At 39.3% G+C, this 12,500-nt stretch overlaps 1 protein-coding gene across 1 annotated transcript in view; it reads left to right on the top strand.

Annotated features, from left to right (window-relative positions):
* Nucleotides 1-12,500, top strand: part of LOC139395229 (ankyrin-2-like) — a gene marked incomplete at its 3' end in the record, with an annotated part of 83,482 nt that overhangs the window by 25,743 nt on the left and 45,239 nt on the right. Inside the window, exons 15-22 of the mRNA XM_071142876.1 lie at nt 541-639; nt 1,673-1,771; nt 2,523-2,720; nt 3,285-3,383; nt 3,510-3,608; nt 5,144-5,242; nt 5,506-5,604; nt 5,944-6,019. Coding sequence (XP_070998977.1) covers nt 541-639; nt 1,673-1,771; nt 2,523-2,720; nt 3,285-3,383; nt 3,510-3,608; nt 5,144-5,242; nt 5,506-5,604; nt 5,944-6,019 — 868 coding nt within the window. The remainder of the gene's footprint in view (nt 1-540; nt 640-1,672; nt 1,772-2,522; nt 2,721-3,284; nt 3,384-3,509; nt 3,609-5,143; nt 5,243-5,505; nt 5,605-5,943; nt 6,020-12,500) is intronic.

Here is a 12,500-nt window from a genome sequence, read left to right as displayed (position 1 = left end):
AGAAAGGATTCACTCCTCTACATGTATCCTCCCTGACAGAAAGGATTCACCCCTCTACATGTATCCTCCCTGACAGAAAGGATTCACTCCTCTACATGTATCCTCCCCCTTACAGAAATGATTCACTCCTCTAAATGTATCCTCCTCCCTAACAGAAAGGATTCACCCCTCTACATGTATCCTCCTCCCTTACAGAAAGGATTCACACCTCTACATGTATCCTCCCCCCTAACAGAAAGGATTCACTCCTCTACATTTATCCTCCCTTACAGAAAGGATTCACTCCTCTACATGTATCCTCCCCCCTTACAGAAAGGATTCACTACTCTACATGTTTCCCCCCCTTACAGAAAGGATTCACTCATCTACATGTATCCTCCCTAACAGAAAGGATTCACTCCTCTACATTTATCCTCCCTTACAGAAAGGATTCACACCTCTACATGTATCCTCCCCCCTAACAGAAAGGATTCACTCCTCTACATTTATCCTCCCTTACATAAATGATTCACTCCTCTACATGTATCCTCCCCCTTACAGAAAGGATTCACTCCTCTACATGTATCAGCCAAGTATGGAAGCCTGGAGGTGGCAAAACTCCTCCTGCAGCGCAAAGCTATGCCTGACGACGCCGGCAAGGTATTATCATAGACATACAGCAACTAGAGCTGGTGTTATTATAGAAATACAGTAACTAGAACTGGTGAGAACACAGAAATACAGTAACTAGAACGGGTATTATCACAGAAATACAGTAACTAGAACTGGTCTTATCACAGAAAAACAGTAACTAGAACTGTTATTATCACAGAAATACAGTAACTAGAACTGGTGATATTACAGAAATACAGTAACTAGAACTGGCATTAACACAGAAATACAGTAACTACAACTGGTGATATTACAGAAATACAGTAACTAGAACTGGTATTATCACAGAAATACAGTAACTAGAACTATTGTTTTCACAGAAATACAATAACTAGAACTATTGTTATCACAGAAATACAATAACAAGAACTAGTGTTAGCATAGATATTGATTATAGAAGAAGAGAGGGAGGACACAAAGAAAGAAAGAATAAAGTAAAAAATGAGAGATGACACAGAGAAGGAGAGGAGGGAAGACATAATAGCTAGAGAGAGAAGGAGAGAAGGAGAGGAGGGAAGACAGAATAGCTAGAGAGTGAAAAGGAGAGGGAGAGATGACACAGAGAAGGAGAGGAGAGAGGGAAGACATAATAGCCAGAGAGAGAAGGAGAGAAGGAGAGGAGGGAAGACAGAATAGCTAGAGAGAGAAGAAGAGGAGGAGAGGAGGGAAGACAGAATAGCTTGAGAGGGAAGGAGAGAAGGAGAGAGGGAAGACAGAATAGCTAGAGAGAGAAAAAGGATAGACAGAAGAAAGAGAAGGAGAGTGTGAAGACAGAATAGCTAGAGAGAGAAAAGAGAGAGCGAGATGACAGAGGAGGAGAGAGGGAAGATAGAATAGCTAGAGGGAGAAAAAAGAGAGTGAGAGATGACAGAGGAGGGGAGAGGAAAGACAGATGAGCTAGAGAGGGAAAAGAGAGGGAGAGATGACACAGAGGAGGAGAGAGGGAAGACAGAATAGCTAGAGAGAGAAGGAGCGAGTGAGAGATGAAGGGATGAGTAATAAATGTGGTTCTCTCCTCCAGAACGGTCTGACTCCGCTGCACGTGGCAGCTCACTATGACAACCAGCAGGTGGCGCTGCTGCTGCTGGACAAAGGGGCGTCGCCCCACGCCACCGCCAAGGTGAGAAAACAACACAAAACCTGGCGGGGGAAAGACTTTCAAAAGTTTTACCATGGAAAATAACAACTTGGGTTTTTAACGGAGATGTTTAGATAGTACCTGCCTGTCCGCTTCTGGGTCCTGTTAGGTGGGGACATTTTGTTACGGAAAACATTTAAAAACCTTCCGTGGAAGAAAACAAAAACACATTTTTCTTGTTGGCCAAGTTCAGATAGTCCCTTCCTGTTTCATTCTATTTTCATATAATTACAGATACTCTATGTCCATGGATGCTGACCCATAATACTGTCCCCTATATAACACTACTGTTGACCTATAATACTGTCCCCTATATAACACTACTGTTGACCCATAATACTGTCCCCTATATAACACTACTGTTGACCCATAATACTGTCCCCTATACAACACTACTGTTGACCCATAATACTGTCCCCTATACAACACTACTGTTGACCAGGACCCATAATACTGTCCCCTATAGAACACTACTGTTGACCAGGACCCATAATACTGTCCCCTATACAACACTACTGTTGACCCATAATACTGTCCCCTATATAACACTACTGTTGACCCATAATACTGTCCCCTATATAACACTACTGTTGACTAGGACCCATTAAAAATAAATCAGATTTCATATCCTCATCTCAGAACCTGGTGTTTCTTGTTGAAGTATGTTCTCTGATGTTTTTTTCAAAACTAACACTGACGTATTCCTCCTACCCACAATCCTCTCTGCTCTCAGAACGGATACACCCCACTCCACATCGCTGCCAAGAAGAACCAGACGTCCGTCGCCTCGTCTCTGCTGCAGTACGGAGCGGAGACCAACGTCCTGACCAAGCAGGGGGTCACCCCTCTACACCTTGCCTCACAGGAGGGGCACAGTGATATGACCAGTCTGCTGCTGGGCAAGGGGGCACATGTCAACACTCCCACTAAGGTAGGGGGGGGGGGACACGTCAACACTCCCACTAAGGTAGGGGGGGGGGACACGTCAACACTACCACTAAGGTAGGGGGGGGACAGAGACTCACACAAACACACACGTAGCAGAGTCGTTGCACACATCCAAAAATGCACTCTTTGGCATATACAATACATTCTCTCCCATCTCTCTCTCCCCTCTCCATCTCTCTCTCCTTGCCACCTCTCTCTCCAACTCTCCCTCTCTCCTCCTCCTTCTCTCTCTCCATCTCTCCCATCTCTCTCTCAAACTCTCCCTCTCTCTCCCCCTCCATCTCTCTCCAACTATCCCTCTCTCTCTCCCCCTCCATCTCTCTCTCCAACTCTCCCTCTCTCTCTTCCCCTCCATCTCTCTCTCCAACTCTGTCTCTCTCTCCATCTCTCTTTCTCTCCCCTCTCTCTAAATGTCTCTCTCTCTGGGTATCTCTCTCTCCCCTCTCTCTAAATGTCTCTCTCTGGGTATCTCTCTCTCGCCCTCTCTCTAAATGTCTCTCTCTCTGGGTACCTCTGTCTCTCCCTTCATCTCTCTCCCCTCTCTCAGAGTGGTCTGACACCCCTCCACCTCACGGCCCAGGAGGACAGAGTGAATGCAGCAGAAGTTCTGGCCAAACGTGATGCTAACCTGGACCAGCAAACCAAAGTACACACACACACACGCACGCACACACACACACGCACACACGCACGCACGCACGCACGCACGCACACACACGCACACACACGCAGACTTTATTTTTTTCTAAGGTCTTTCTCTCATCTTCCTCAGCTCGGCTACACTCCTCTCATTGTTGCCTGTCACTATGGAAACTTAAAGATGGTCAACTTCCTCTTGCAGCAGGGCGCCAGTGTCAACGCCAAAACCAAGGTACCAGAGTTTACTATTGGAACGGGTAAGGTACCAGAGTTTAATATTGGAACGGGTAAGGTACCAGAGTTTAATATTGGAACGGGTAAGGTACCAGAGTTTAATATTGGAACGGGTAAGGTACCAGAGTTTAATATTGGAACGGGTAAGGGTAAGGTACCAGAGTTTAATATTGGAACGGGTAAGGTACCAGAGTTTAATATTGGAACGGGTAAGGAACCAGAGTTTAATATTGGAACGGGTAAGGTACCAGAGTTTAATATTGGAACGGGTAAGGTACCAGAGTTTAATATTGGAACGGGTTAGGTACCAGAGTTTAATATTGGAACGGGTTAGGTACCAGAGTTTAATATTGGAACGGGTAAGGGTAAGGTACCAGAGTTTAATATTGGAACGGGTAAGGTACCAGAGTTTAATATTGGAACGGGTAAGGAACCAGAGTTTAATATTGGAACGGGTAAGGTACCAGAGTTTAATATTGGAACGGGTAAGGAACCAGAGTTTAATATTGGAACGGGTAAGGTACCAGAGTTTAATATTGGAACGGGTAAGGTACCAGAGTTTAATATTGGAACGGGTTAGGTACCAGAGTTTAATATTGGAACGGGTTAGGTACCAGAGTTTAATATTGGAACGGGTAAGGGTAAGGTACCAGAGTTTAATATTGGAACGGGTAAGGTACCAGAGTTTAATATTGGAACGGGTAAGGAACCAGAGTTTAATATTGGAACGGGTAAGGTACCAGAGTTTAATATTGGAACGGGTGAGGTACCAGAGTTTAATATTGGAACGGGTTAGGTACCAGAGTTTAATATTGGAACGGGTAAGGTACCAGAGTTTAATATTGGAACGGGTTAGGTACCAGAGTTTAATATTGGAACGGGTAAGGTACCAGAGTTTAATATTGGAACGGGTAAGGTACCAGAGTTTAATATTGGAACGGGTAAAGTACCAGAGTTTAATATTGGAACGGGTAAGATACCAGAGTTTAATATTGGAACGGTTAAGGTACCAGAGTTTAATATTGGAACGGGTAAGGTACCAGAGTTTAATATTGGAACGGGTAAGGTACCAGAGTTTAATATTGGAACGAGTAAGGTACCAGAGTTTAATATTGGAACGGGTAAGGTACCAGAGTTTAATATTGGAACGGGTAAGATACCAGAGTTTAATATTGGAACGGGTAAGGTACCAGAGTTTAATATTGGAACGGGTAAGGTACCAGAGTTTAATATTGGAACGGGTAAGGTACCAGAGTTTAATATTGGAACGGGTAAGGTACCGCTCCAGTAGCAGACTGACAGTTAGTGACAGTTGGTGACCGTTAGAATTTAAATATTTAAAACCCAACTGTCTGTCTCTCGTGTTCTCGTTCCTTCTGTTTTCTATTTCAGTGTGTGTGTGTGTGTGTGTGTGTGTGTGTGTGTGTGTGTGGTTGTGTGTGTGTGTGTGTGTGTGTGTGTGTGTGTGTATAATATGTATGTATAGTGTGTGTTTGATGTCAGTGTTTAAAACTCAACTGTCTGTGTCTCCAGAACGGTTACACTCCACTTCACCAGGCAGCACAGCAGGGACACACACACATCATCAACGTCCTGTTGCAACATGGAGCGACACCCAACACTACCACTGCTGTAAGAACACACGCACACACACACACACACACACACACACACACACACACACACACACACACACACACACACACACCGTTTGATTAGATGTTTGATTCTCTCTCTCCCTTCTCTCCTTCCTTCCTTCCCTCTCTCTCTCACTCTTCCTCTCCCGCGTTTTCACACTCTCGTTCTCTCTCCCTCCCCCTCCCTCCCCCCTCTCTCTCTCTCCCTCTCTCCCCCCCTCTCCTCCCCCTCTCCCTCCCCCTCTCTCTCTCTGTCAGAATGGGAACACTGCTCTGTCCATTGCCAGGCGTCTGGGTTACATATCTGTCGTTGACACTCTGAAGGTCGTCACAGAAGAGGTCATCACCACCACAACGGTATGTGACCCCTCGTGACGCTTCCAGGTAGAAGGGTTTCCCCCTAACCTCAGATCAGCTTACCCCTTCTCATATCCTAACCTTAACCATTTAGCAGGGAAAATAGTAAAACTGACGTTAGATCAGTGTGTTAGGGATGAACACGGTCCTCTGTCTGTCACAACAGTACCAGCTTGTTTTCCGTCCATGACTTCACAACTTTCACAACAACAACAAAACAACACAGAATAACAGAATATCATTCATGTTTCTATGGTTACAACCCTCTGGTTCTAACGGGCTGAATCCTTGTTCTCTTTTTCCCTGGTTGTGATTGGCTTGGAATCCCTGTGCTGACAGACTGTGACATCAGAGAAACACAAGATGAATGTTCCGGAAACCATGACGGAGATACTGGACGTGTCGGATGAGGAGGGTGAGTTCCTTTTGATTACATATAAATAAATACTGTGGTTGAGACAGACAAGAGGCTTTACAGACAAACACACTTTTTAGAGGAGGACACTATAACAGAGATAATATATAAATAAATACTGTGGATGAGACAGACAATAGGCTTTACAGACAAACACACTTTTTAGAGGAGGACACTATAACAGAGATAATATATAAATAAATACTGTGGATGAGACAGACAATAGGCTTTACAGACAAACACACTTTTTAGAGGAGGACACTATAACAGAGATAATATATAAATAAATACTGTGGATGAGACAGACAATAGGCTTTACAGACAAACACACTTTTTAGAGGAGGACACTAACAGAGATAATATATAAATAAATACTGTGGATGAGACAGACAAGAGACTTTACAGACAAACACACTTTTTAGAGGAGGACACTAACAGAGATAATATATAAATAAATACTGTGGTTGAGACAGACAAGAGACTTTACAGACAAACACACTTTTTAGAGGAGGACACTAACAGAGATAATATATAAATAAATACTGTGAATGAGACAGACAAGATACTTTACAGAAAACACACTTTTTAGAGGAGGACACTAACAGAGATAATATATAAATAAATACTGTGAATGAGACAGACAAGATACTTTACAGAAAACACACTTTTTAGAGGAGGACACTAACAGAGATAATATATAAATAAATACTGTGGATGAGACAGACAAGATACTTTACAGACAAACACACTTTTTAGAGGAGGACACTAACAGAGATAATATATAAATAAATACTGTGGTTGAGACAGACAAGAGACTTTACAGACAAACACACTTTTTAGAGGAGGACACTAACAGAGATAATATATAAATAAATACTGTGAATGAGACAGACAAGAGACTTTACAGACAAACACACTTTTTAGAGGAGGACACTAACAGAGATAATATATAAATAAATACTGTGGTTGAGACAGACAAGAGACTTTACAGACAACACCATTTTTAGAGGTGTAAAGGTGTCACACTCGTCGGTTGGAGGAGACCAAGGCGCAGCGTGGTATGTGTGCATTCTTATTTATTTAAAGAATGAAACACTGAACAAACTAACAGAATAACAAAACGAAACGTGAAGCTATACACTATAGTGCTGACAGGCAACTACACACAGACAAGATGCCACAAACACAAATGGGAAATGGCTACCTAAATATGATCCCCAATCAGAGACAACGATAAACAGCTATCTCTGATTGGGAACCATATCAGGCCAACATAGACATTAAAAAAAACCTAGACATACAAAACCCTAGACATACAAAACCCTAGACATACAAAAACCTAGACATACAAAAACCTAGACATACAAAAACCTAGACATACAAAAACCTAGACATACAAAACCCTAGACATTTAAAACCCTAGACATTTAAAACCCTAGACATACAAAACCCTAGACATACAAAACCCTAGACATTTAAAACCCTAGACATTTAAAAACCCTAGACATTTAAAAAATCTAGACATACAAAAACCTAGACATACAAAAACCTAAACATTTAAAAACCCTAGACATTTAAAAACCCGAGACATTTAAAAAATATAGACATACAAAAAGCCCTAGACAATACAACAATTAGCGTACCCACCCTTGTCAGTCCCTGACCCAACCAAAATATATAGAAAACAGAGATATCTAAGATCAGGGCGTGACAAACGGTCCAGTTTGTAGTTGGTGTAGAGAGTCAGGCGCAGGACGCAGATATGAGTAATCAACGTACTTTACTCAAAGTATACAAAATACAAAGCAATATAGCGAGCCCACAAAAAAAAACAGACCCGATGTACAAAGAACAATCACTCATAAACAAAACACGGGGGAACAGAGGGTTAAATAATAAACAAGTCATTGGGTGAGTGAAACCAGGTGTGTAAAGGCAAAGACAAAACAAATGGAAAATGAAAAGTGGATCGGCGGCGGCCAGAAGGCCGGTGACGTCGACCGCCGAACGCCGCCCGAACAAGGAGAGGCACCGACTTCGGTGGAAGTCGTGACAAGTCGGGAACACTAACAGAGATAATATATAAATAAATACTGTGATTGAGACAGACAAGAGACTTTACAGACAAACACACTTTTTAGAGGAGAACACTATAGCTATATGTTTTAAAATAACATGATCACTTCTATAATACATTCTGGGGGGGATTCTATAGCTATGTGTTCTAGAATAACATTATCACTTCTATAATACATTCTGGGGGTATTCTATAGCTATGTGTTCTAGAATAACATCACTTCTATAATACATTCTGGGGGGGATTCTATAGCTATGTGTTCTAGAATAACATTATCACTTCTATAATACATTCTGGGGGGGATTCTATAGCTATGTGTTCTAGAATAACATTATCACATCTATAATACATTCTGGGGGGATTCTATAGCTATGTGTTCTAGAATAACATTATCACATCTATAATACATTCTGGGGGGATTCTATAGCTATGTGTTCTAGAATAACATTATCACTTCTATAATACATTCTGGGGGGATTCTATAGCTATGTGTTCTAGAATAACATTATCACTTCTATAATACATTCTGGGGGGATTCTATAGCTATGTGTTCTAGAATAACATGATCACTACTATGATACATTCTGTGGGGATTCTATAGCTATGTGTTCTAGAATAACATTATCACATCTATAATACATTCTGGGGGGATTCTATAGCTATGTGTTCTAGAATAACATTATCATTTCTATAAAACATTCTGGGGGGATTCTATAGCTATGTGTTCTAGAATAACATTATCATTTCTATAATACATTCTGGGGGGATTCTATAGCTATGTGTTCTAGAATAACATTATCACTTCTATAATACATTCTGGGGGGATTCTATAGCTATGTGTTCTAGAATAACATTATCACTTCTATAATACATTCTGGGGGGATTCTATAGCTATGTGTTCTAGAATAACATCACTTCTATAATACATTCTGGGGGGATTCTATAGCTATGTGTTCTAGAATAACATCACTTCTATAATACATTCTTTCTATAATGTGTTCTACATTCTGGGGGATTCTATAGCTATAGCTATGTGTTCTAGAATAACATCACTTCTATAATACATTCTGGGGGGATTCTATAGCTATGTGTTCTAGAATAACATTATCATTTCTATAATACATTCTGGGGGGATTCTATAGCTATGTGTTCTAGAATAACATTATCACTTCTATAATACATTCTGGGGGGATTCTATAGCTATGTGTTCTAGAATAACATTATCACTTCTATAATACATTCTGGGGGGATTCTATAGCTATGTGTTCTAGAATAACATTATCACTTCTATAATACATTCTGGGGGTATTCTATAGCTATGTATTCTAGAATAACATCACTTCTATAATACATTCTGGGGGGATTCTATAGCTATGTGTTCTAGAATAACATTATCACTTCTATAATACATTCTGGGGGGATTCTATAGCTATGTGTTCTAGAATAACATTATCATTTCTATAATACATTCTGGGGGGATTCTATAGCTATGTGTTCTAGAATAACATTATCACTTCTATAATACATTCTGGGGGGATTCTATAGCTATGTGTTCTAGAATAACATCACTTCTATAATACATTCTGGGGGGATTCTATAGCTATGTGTTCTAGAATAACATTATCACTTCTAAAAAAAATTCTGGGGGGATTCTATAGCTATGTGTTCTAGAATAACATTATCACTTCTAAAATACATTCTGGGGGGATTCTATAGCTATGTGTTCTAGAATAACATCACTTCTAAAATACATTCTGGGGGGATTCTATAGCTATGTGTTCTAGAATAACATTATCACTTCTAAAAAAAATTCTGGGGGGATTCTATAGCTATGTGTTCTAGAATAACATCACTTCTATAATACATTCTGGGGGGATTCTATAGCTATGTGTTCTAGAATAACATTATCACTTCTATAATACATTCTGCTGGGATTCTATAGCTCTGTGTTCTAGAATAACATTATCACTTCTTTAATACATTCTGGGGGGGATTCTATAGCTATGTGTTCTAGAATAACATTATCACATCTATAATACATTCTGGGGGGATTCTATAGCTATGTGTTCTAGAATAACATTATCACTTCTATAAAACATTCTGGGGGGATTCTATAGCTATGTGTTCTAGAATAACATTATCATTTCTATAATACATTCTGGGGGGATTCTATAGCTATGTGTTCTAGAATAACATTATCACTTCTATAATACATTCTGGGGGGATTCTATAGCTATGTGTTCTAGAATAACATTATCACTTCTATAATACATTCTGGGGGGATTCTATAGCTATGTGTTCTAGAATAACATCACTTCTATGATACATTCTGGGGGGATTCTATAGCTATGTGTTCTAGAATAACATCACTTCTATAATACATTCTGGGGGATTCTATAGCTATGTGTTCTAGAATAACATCACTTCTATAATACATTCTGGGGGGATTCTATAGCTATGTGTTCTAGAATAACATTATCATTTCTATAATACATTCTGGGGGGATTCTATAGCTATGTGTTCTAGAATAACATTATCACTTCTATAATACATTCTGGGGGGATTCTATAGCTATGTGTTCTAGAATAACATTATCACTTCTATAATACATTCTGGGGGTATTCTATAGCTATGTATTCTAGAATAACATCACTTCTATAATACATTCTGGGGGGATTCTATAGCTATGTGTTCTAGAATAACATTATCACTTCTATAATACATTCTGGGGGGATTCTATAGCTATGTGTTCTAGAATAACATTATCATTTCTATAATACATTCTGGGGGGATTCTATAGCTATGTGTTCTAGAATAACATTATCACTTCTATAATACATTCTGGGGGGATTCTATAGCTATGTGTTCTAGAATAACATCACTTCTATAATACATTCTGGGGGGATTCTATAGCTATGTGTTCTAGAATAACATTATCACTTCTAAAAAAAATTCTGGGGGGATTCTATAGCTATGTGTTCTAGAATAACATTATCACTTCTAAAATACATTCTGGGGGGATTCTATAGCTATGTGTTCTAGAATAACATCACTTCTAAAATACATTCTGGGGGGATTCTATAGCTATGTGTTCTAGAATAACATTATCACTTCTAAAAAAAATTCTGGGGGGATTCTATAGCTATGTGTTCTAGAATAACATCACTTCTATAATACATTCTGGGGGGATTCTATAGCTATGTGTTCTAGAATAACATTATCACTTCTATAATACATTCTGCTGGGATTCTATAGCTCTGTGTTCTAGAATAACATTATCACTTCTTTAATACATTCTGGGGGGGATTCTATAGCTATGTGTTCTAGAATAACATTATCACATCTATAATACATTCTGGGGGGATTCTATAGCTATGTGTTCTAGAATAACATTATCACTTCTATAATACATTCTGGGGGGATTCTATAGCTATGTGTTCTAGAATAACATTATCACTTCTATAATACATTCTGGGGGGATTCTATAGCTATGTGTTCTAGAATAACATTATCACTTCTATAATACATTCTGGGGGGATTCTATAGCTATGTGTTCTAGAATAACATGATCACTACTATGATACATTCTGTGGGGATTCTATAGCTATGTGTTCTAGAATAACATTATCACATCTATAATACATTCTGGGGGGATTCTATAGCTATGTGTTCTAGAATAACATCACTTCTATAATACATTCTGGGGGGATTCTATAGCTATGTGTTCTAGAATAACATCACTTCTATAATACATTCTGGGGGGATTCTATAGCTATGTGTTCTAGAATAACATTATCATTTCTATAATACATTCTGGGGGGATTCTATAGCTATGTGTTCTAGAATAACATTATCATTTCTATAATACATTCTGGGGGGATTCTATAGCTATGTGTTCTAGAATAACATTATCACTTCTATAATACATTCTGGGGGGATTCTATAGCTATGTGTTCTAGAATAACATTATCACTTCTATAATACATTCTGGGGGGATTCTATAGCTATGTGTTCTAGAATAACATCACTTCTATGATACATTCTGGGGGGATTCTATAGCTATGTGTTCTAGAATAACATCACTTCTATAATACATTCTGCTGGGATTCTATAGCTATGTGTTCTAGAATAACATTATCACTTCTATAATACATTCTGGGGGGATTCTATAGCTATGTGTTCTAGAATAACATTATCACTTCTATAATACATTCTGGGGGGATTCTATAGCTATGTGTTCTAGAATAACATCACTTCTATAATACATTCTGGGGGTATTCTATAGCTATGTGTTCTAGAATAACATCACTTCTATAATACATTCTGGGGGTATTCTATAGCTATGTGTTCTAGAATAACATCACTTCTAAAATACATTCTGGGGGGATTCTATAGCTATGTGTT

Source organism: Oncorhynchus clarkii, unplaced genomic scaffold (assembly GCF_045791955.1).
Source record: "Oncorhynchus clarkii lewisi isolate Uvic-CL-2024 unplaced genomic scaffold, UVic_Ocla_1.0 unplaced_contig_1474_pilon_pilon, whole genome shotgun sequence".
NCBI classification, from domain to species: domain Eukaryota; kingdom Metazoa; phylum Chordata; class Actinopteri; order Salmoniformes; family Salmonidae; genus Oncorhynchus; species Oncorhynchus clarkii.
This window is presented reverse-complemented; position numbering and strand designations above follow the sequence as displayed.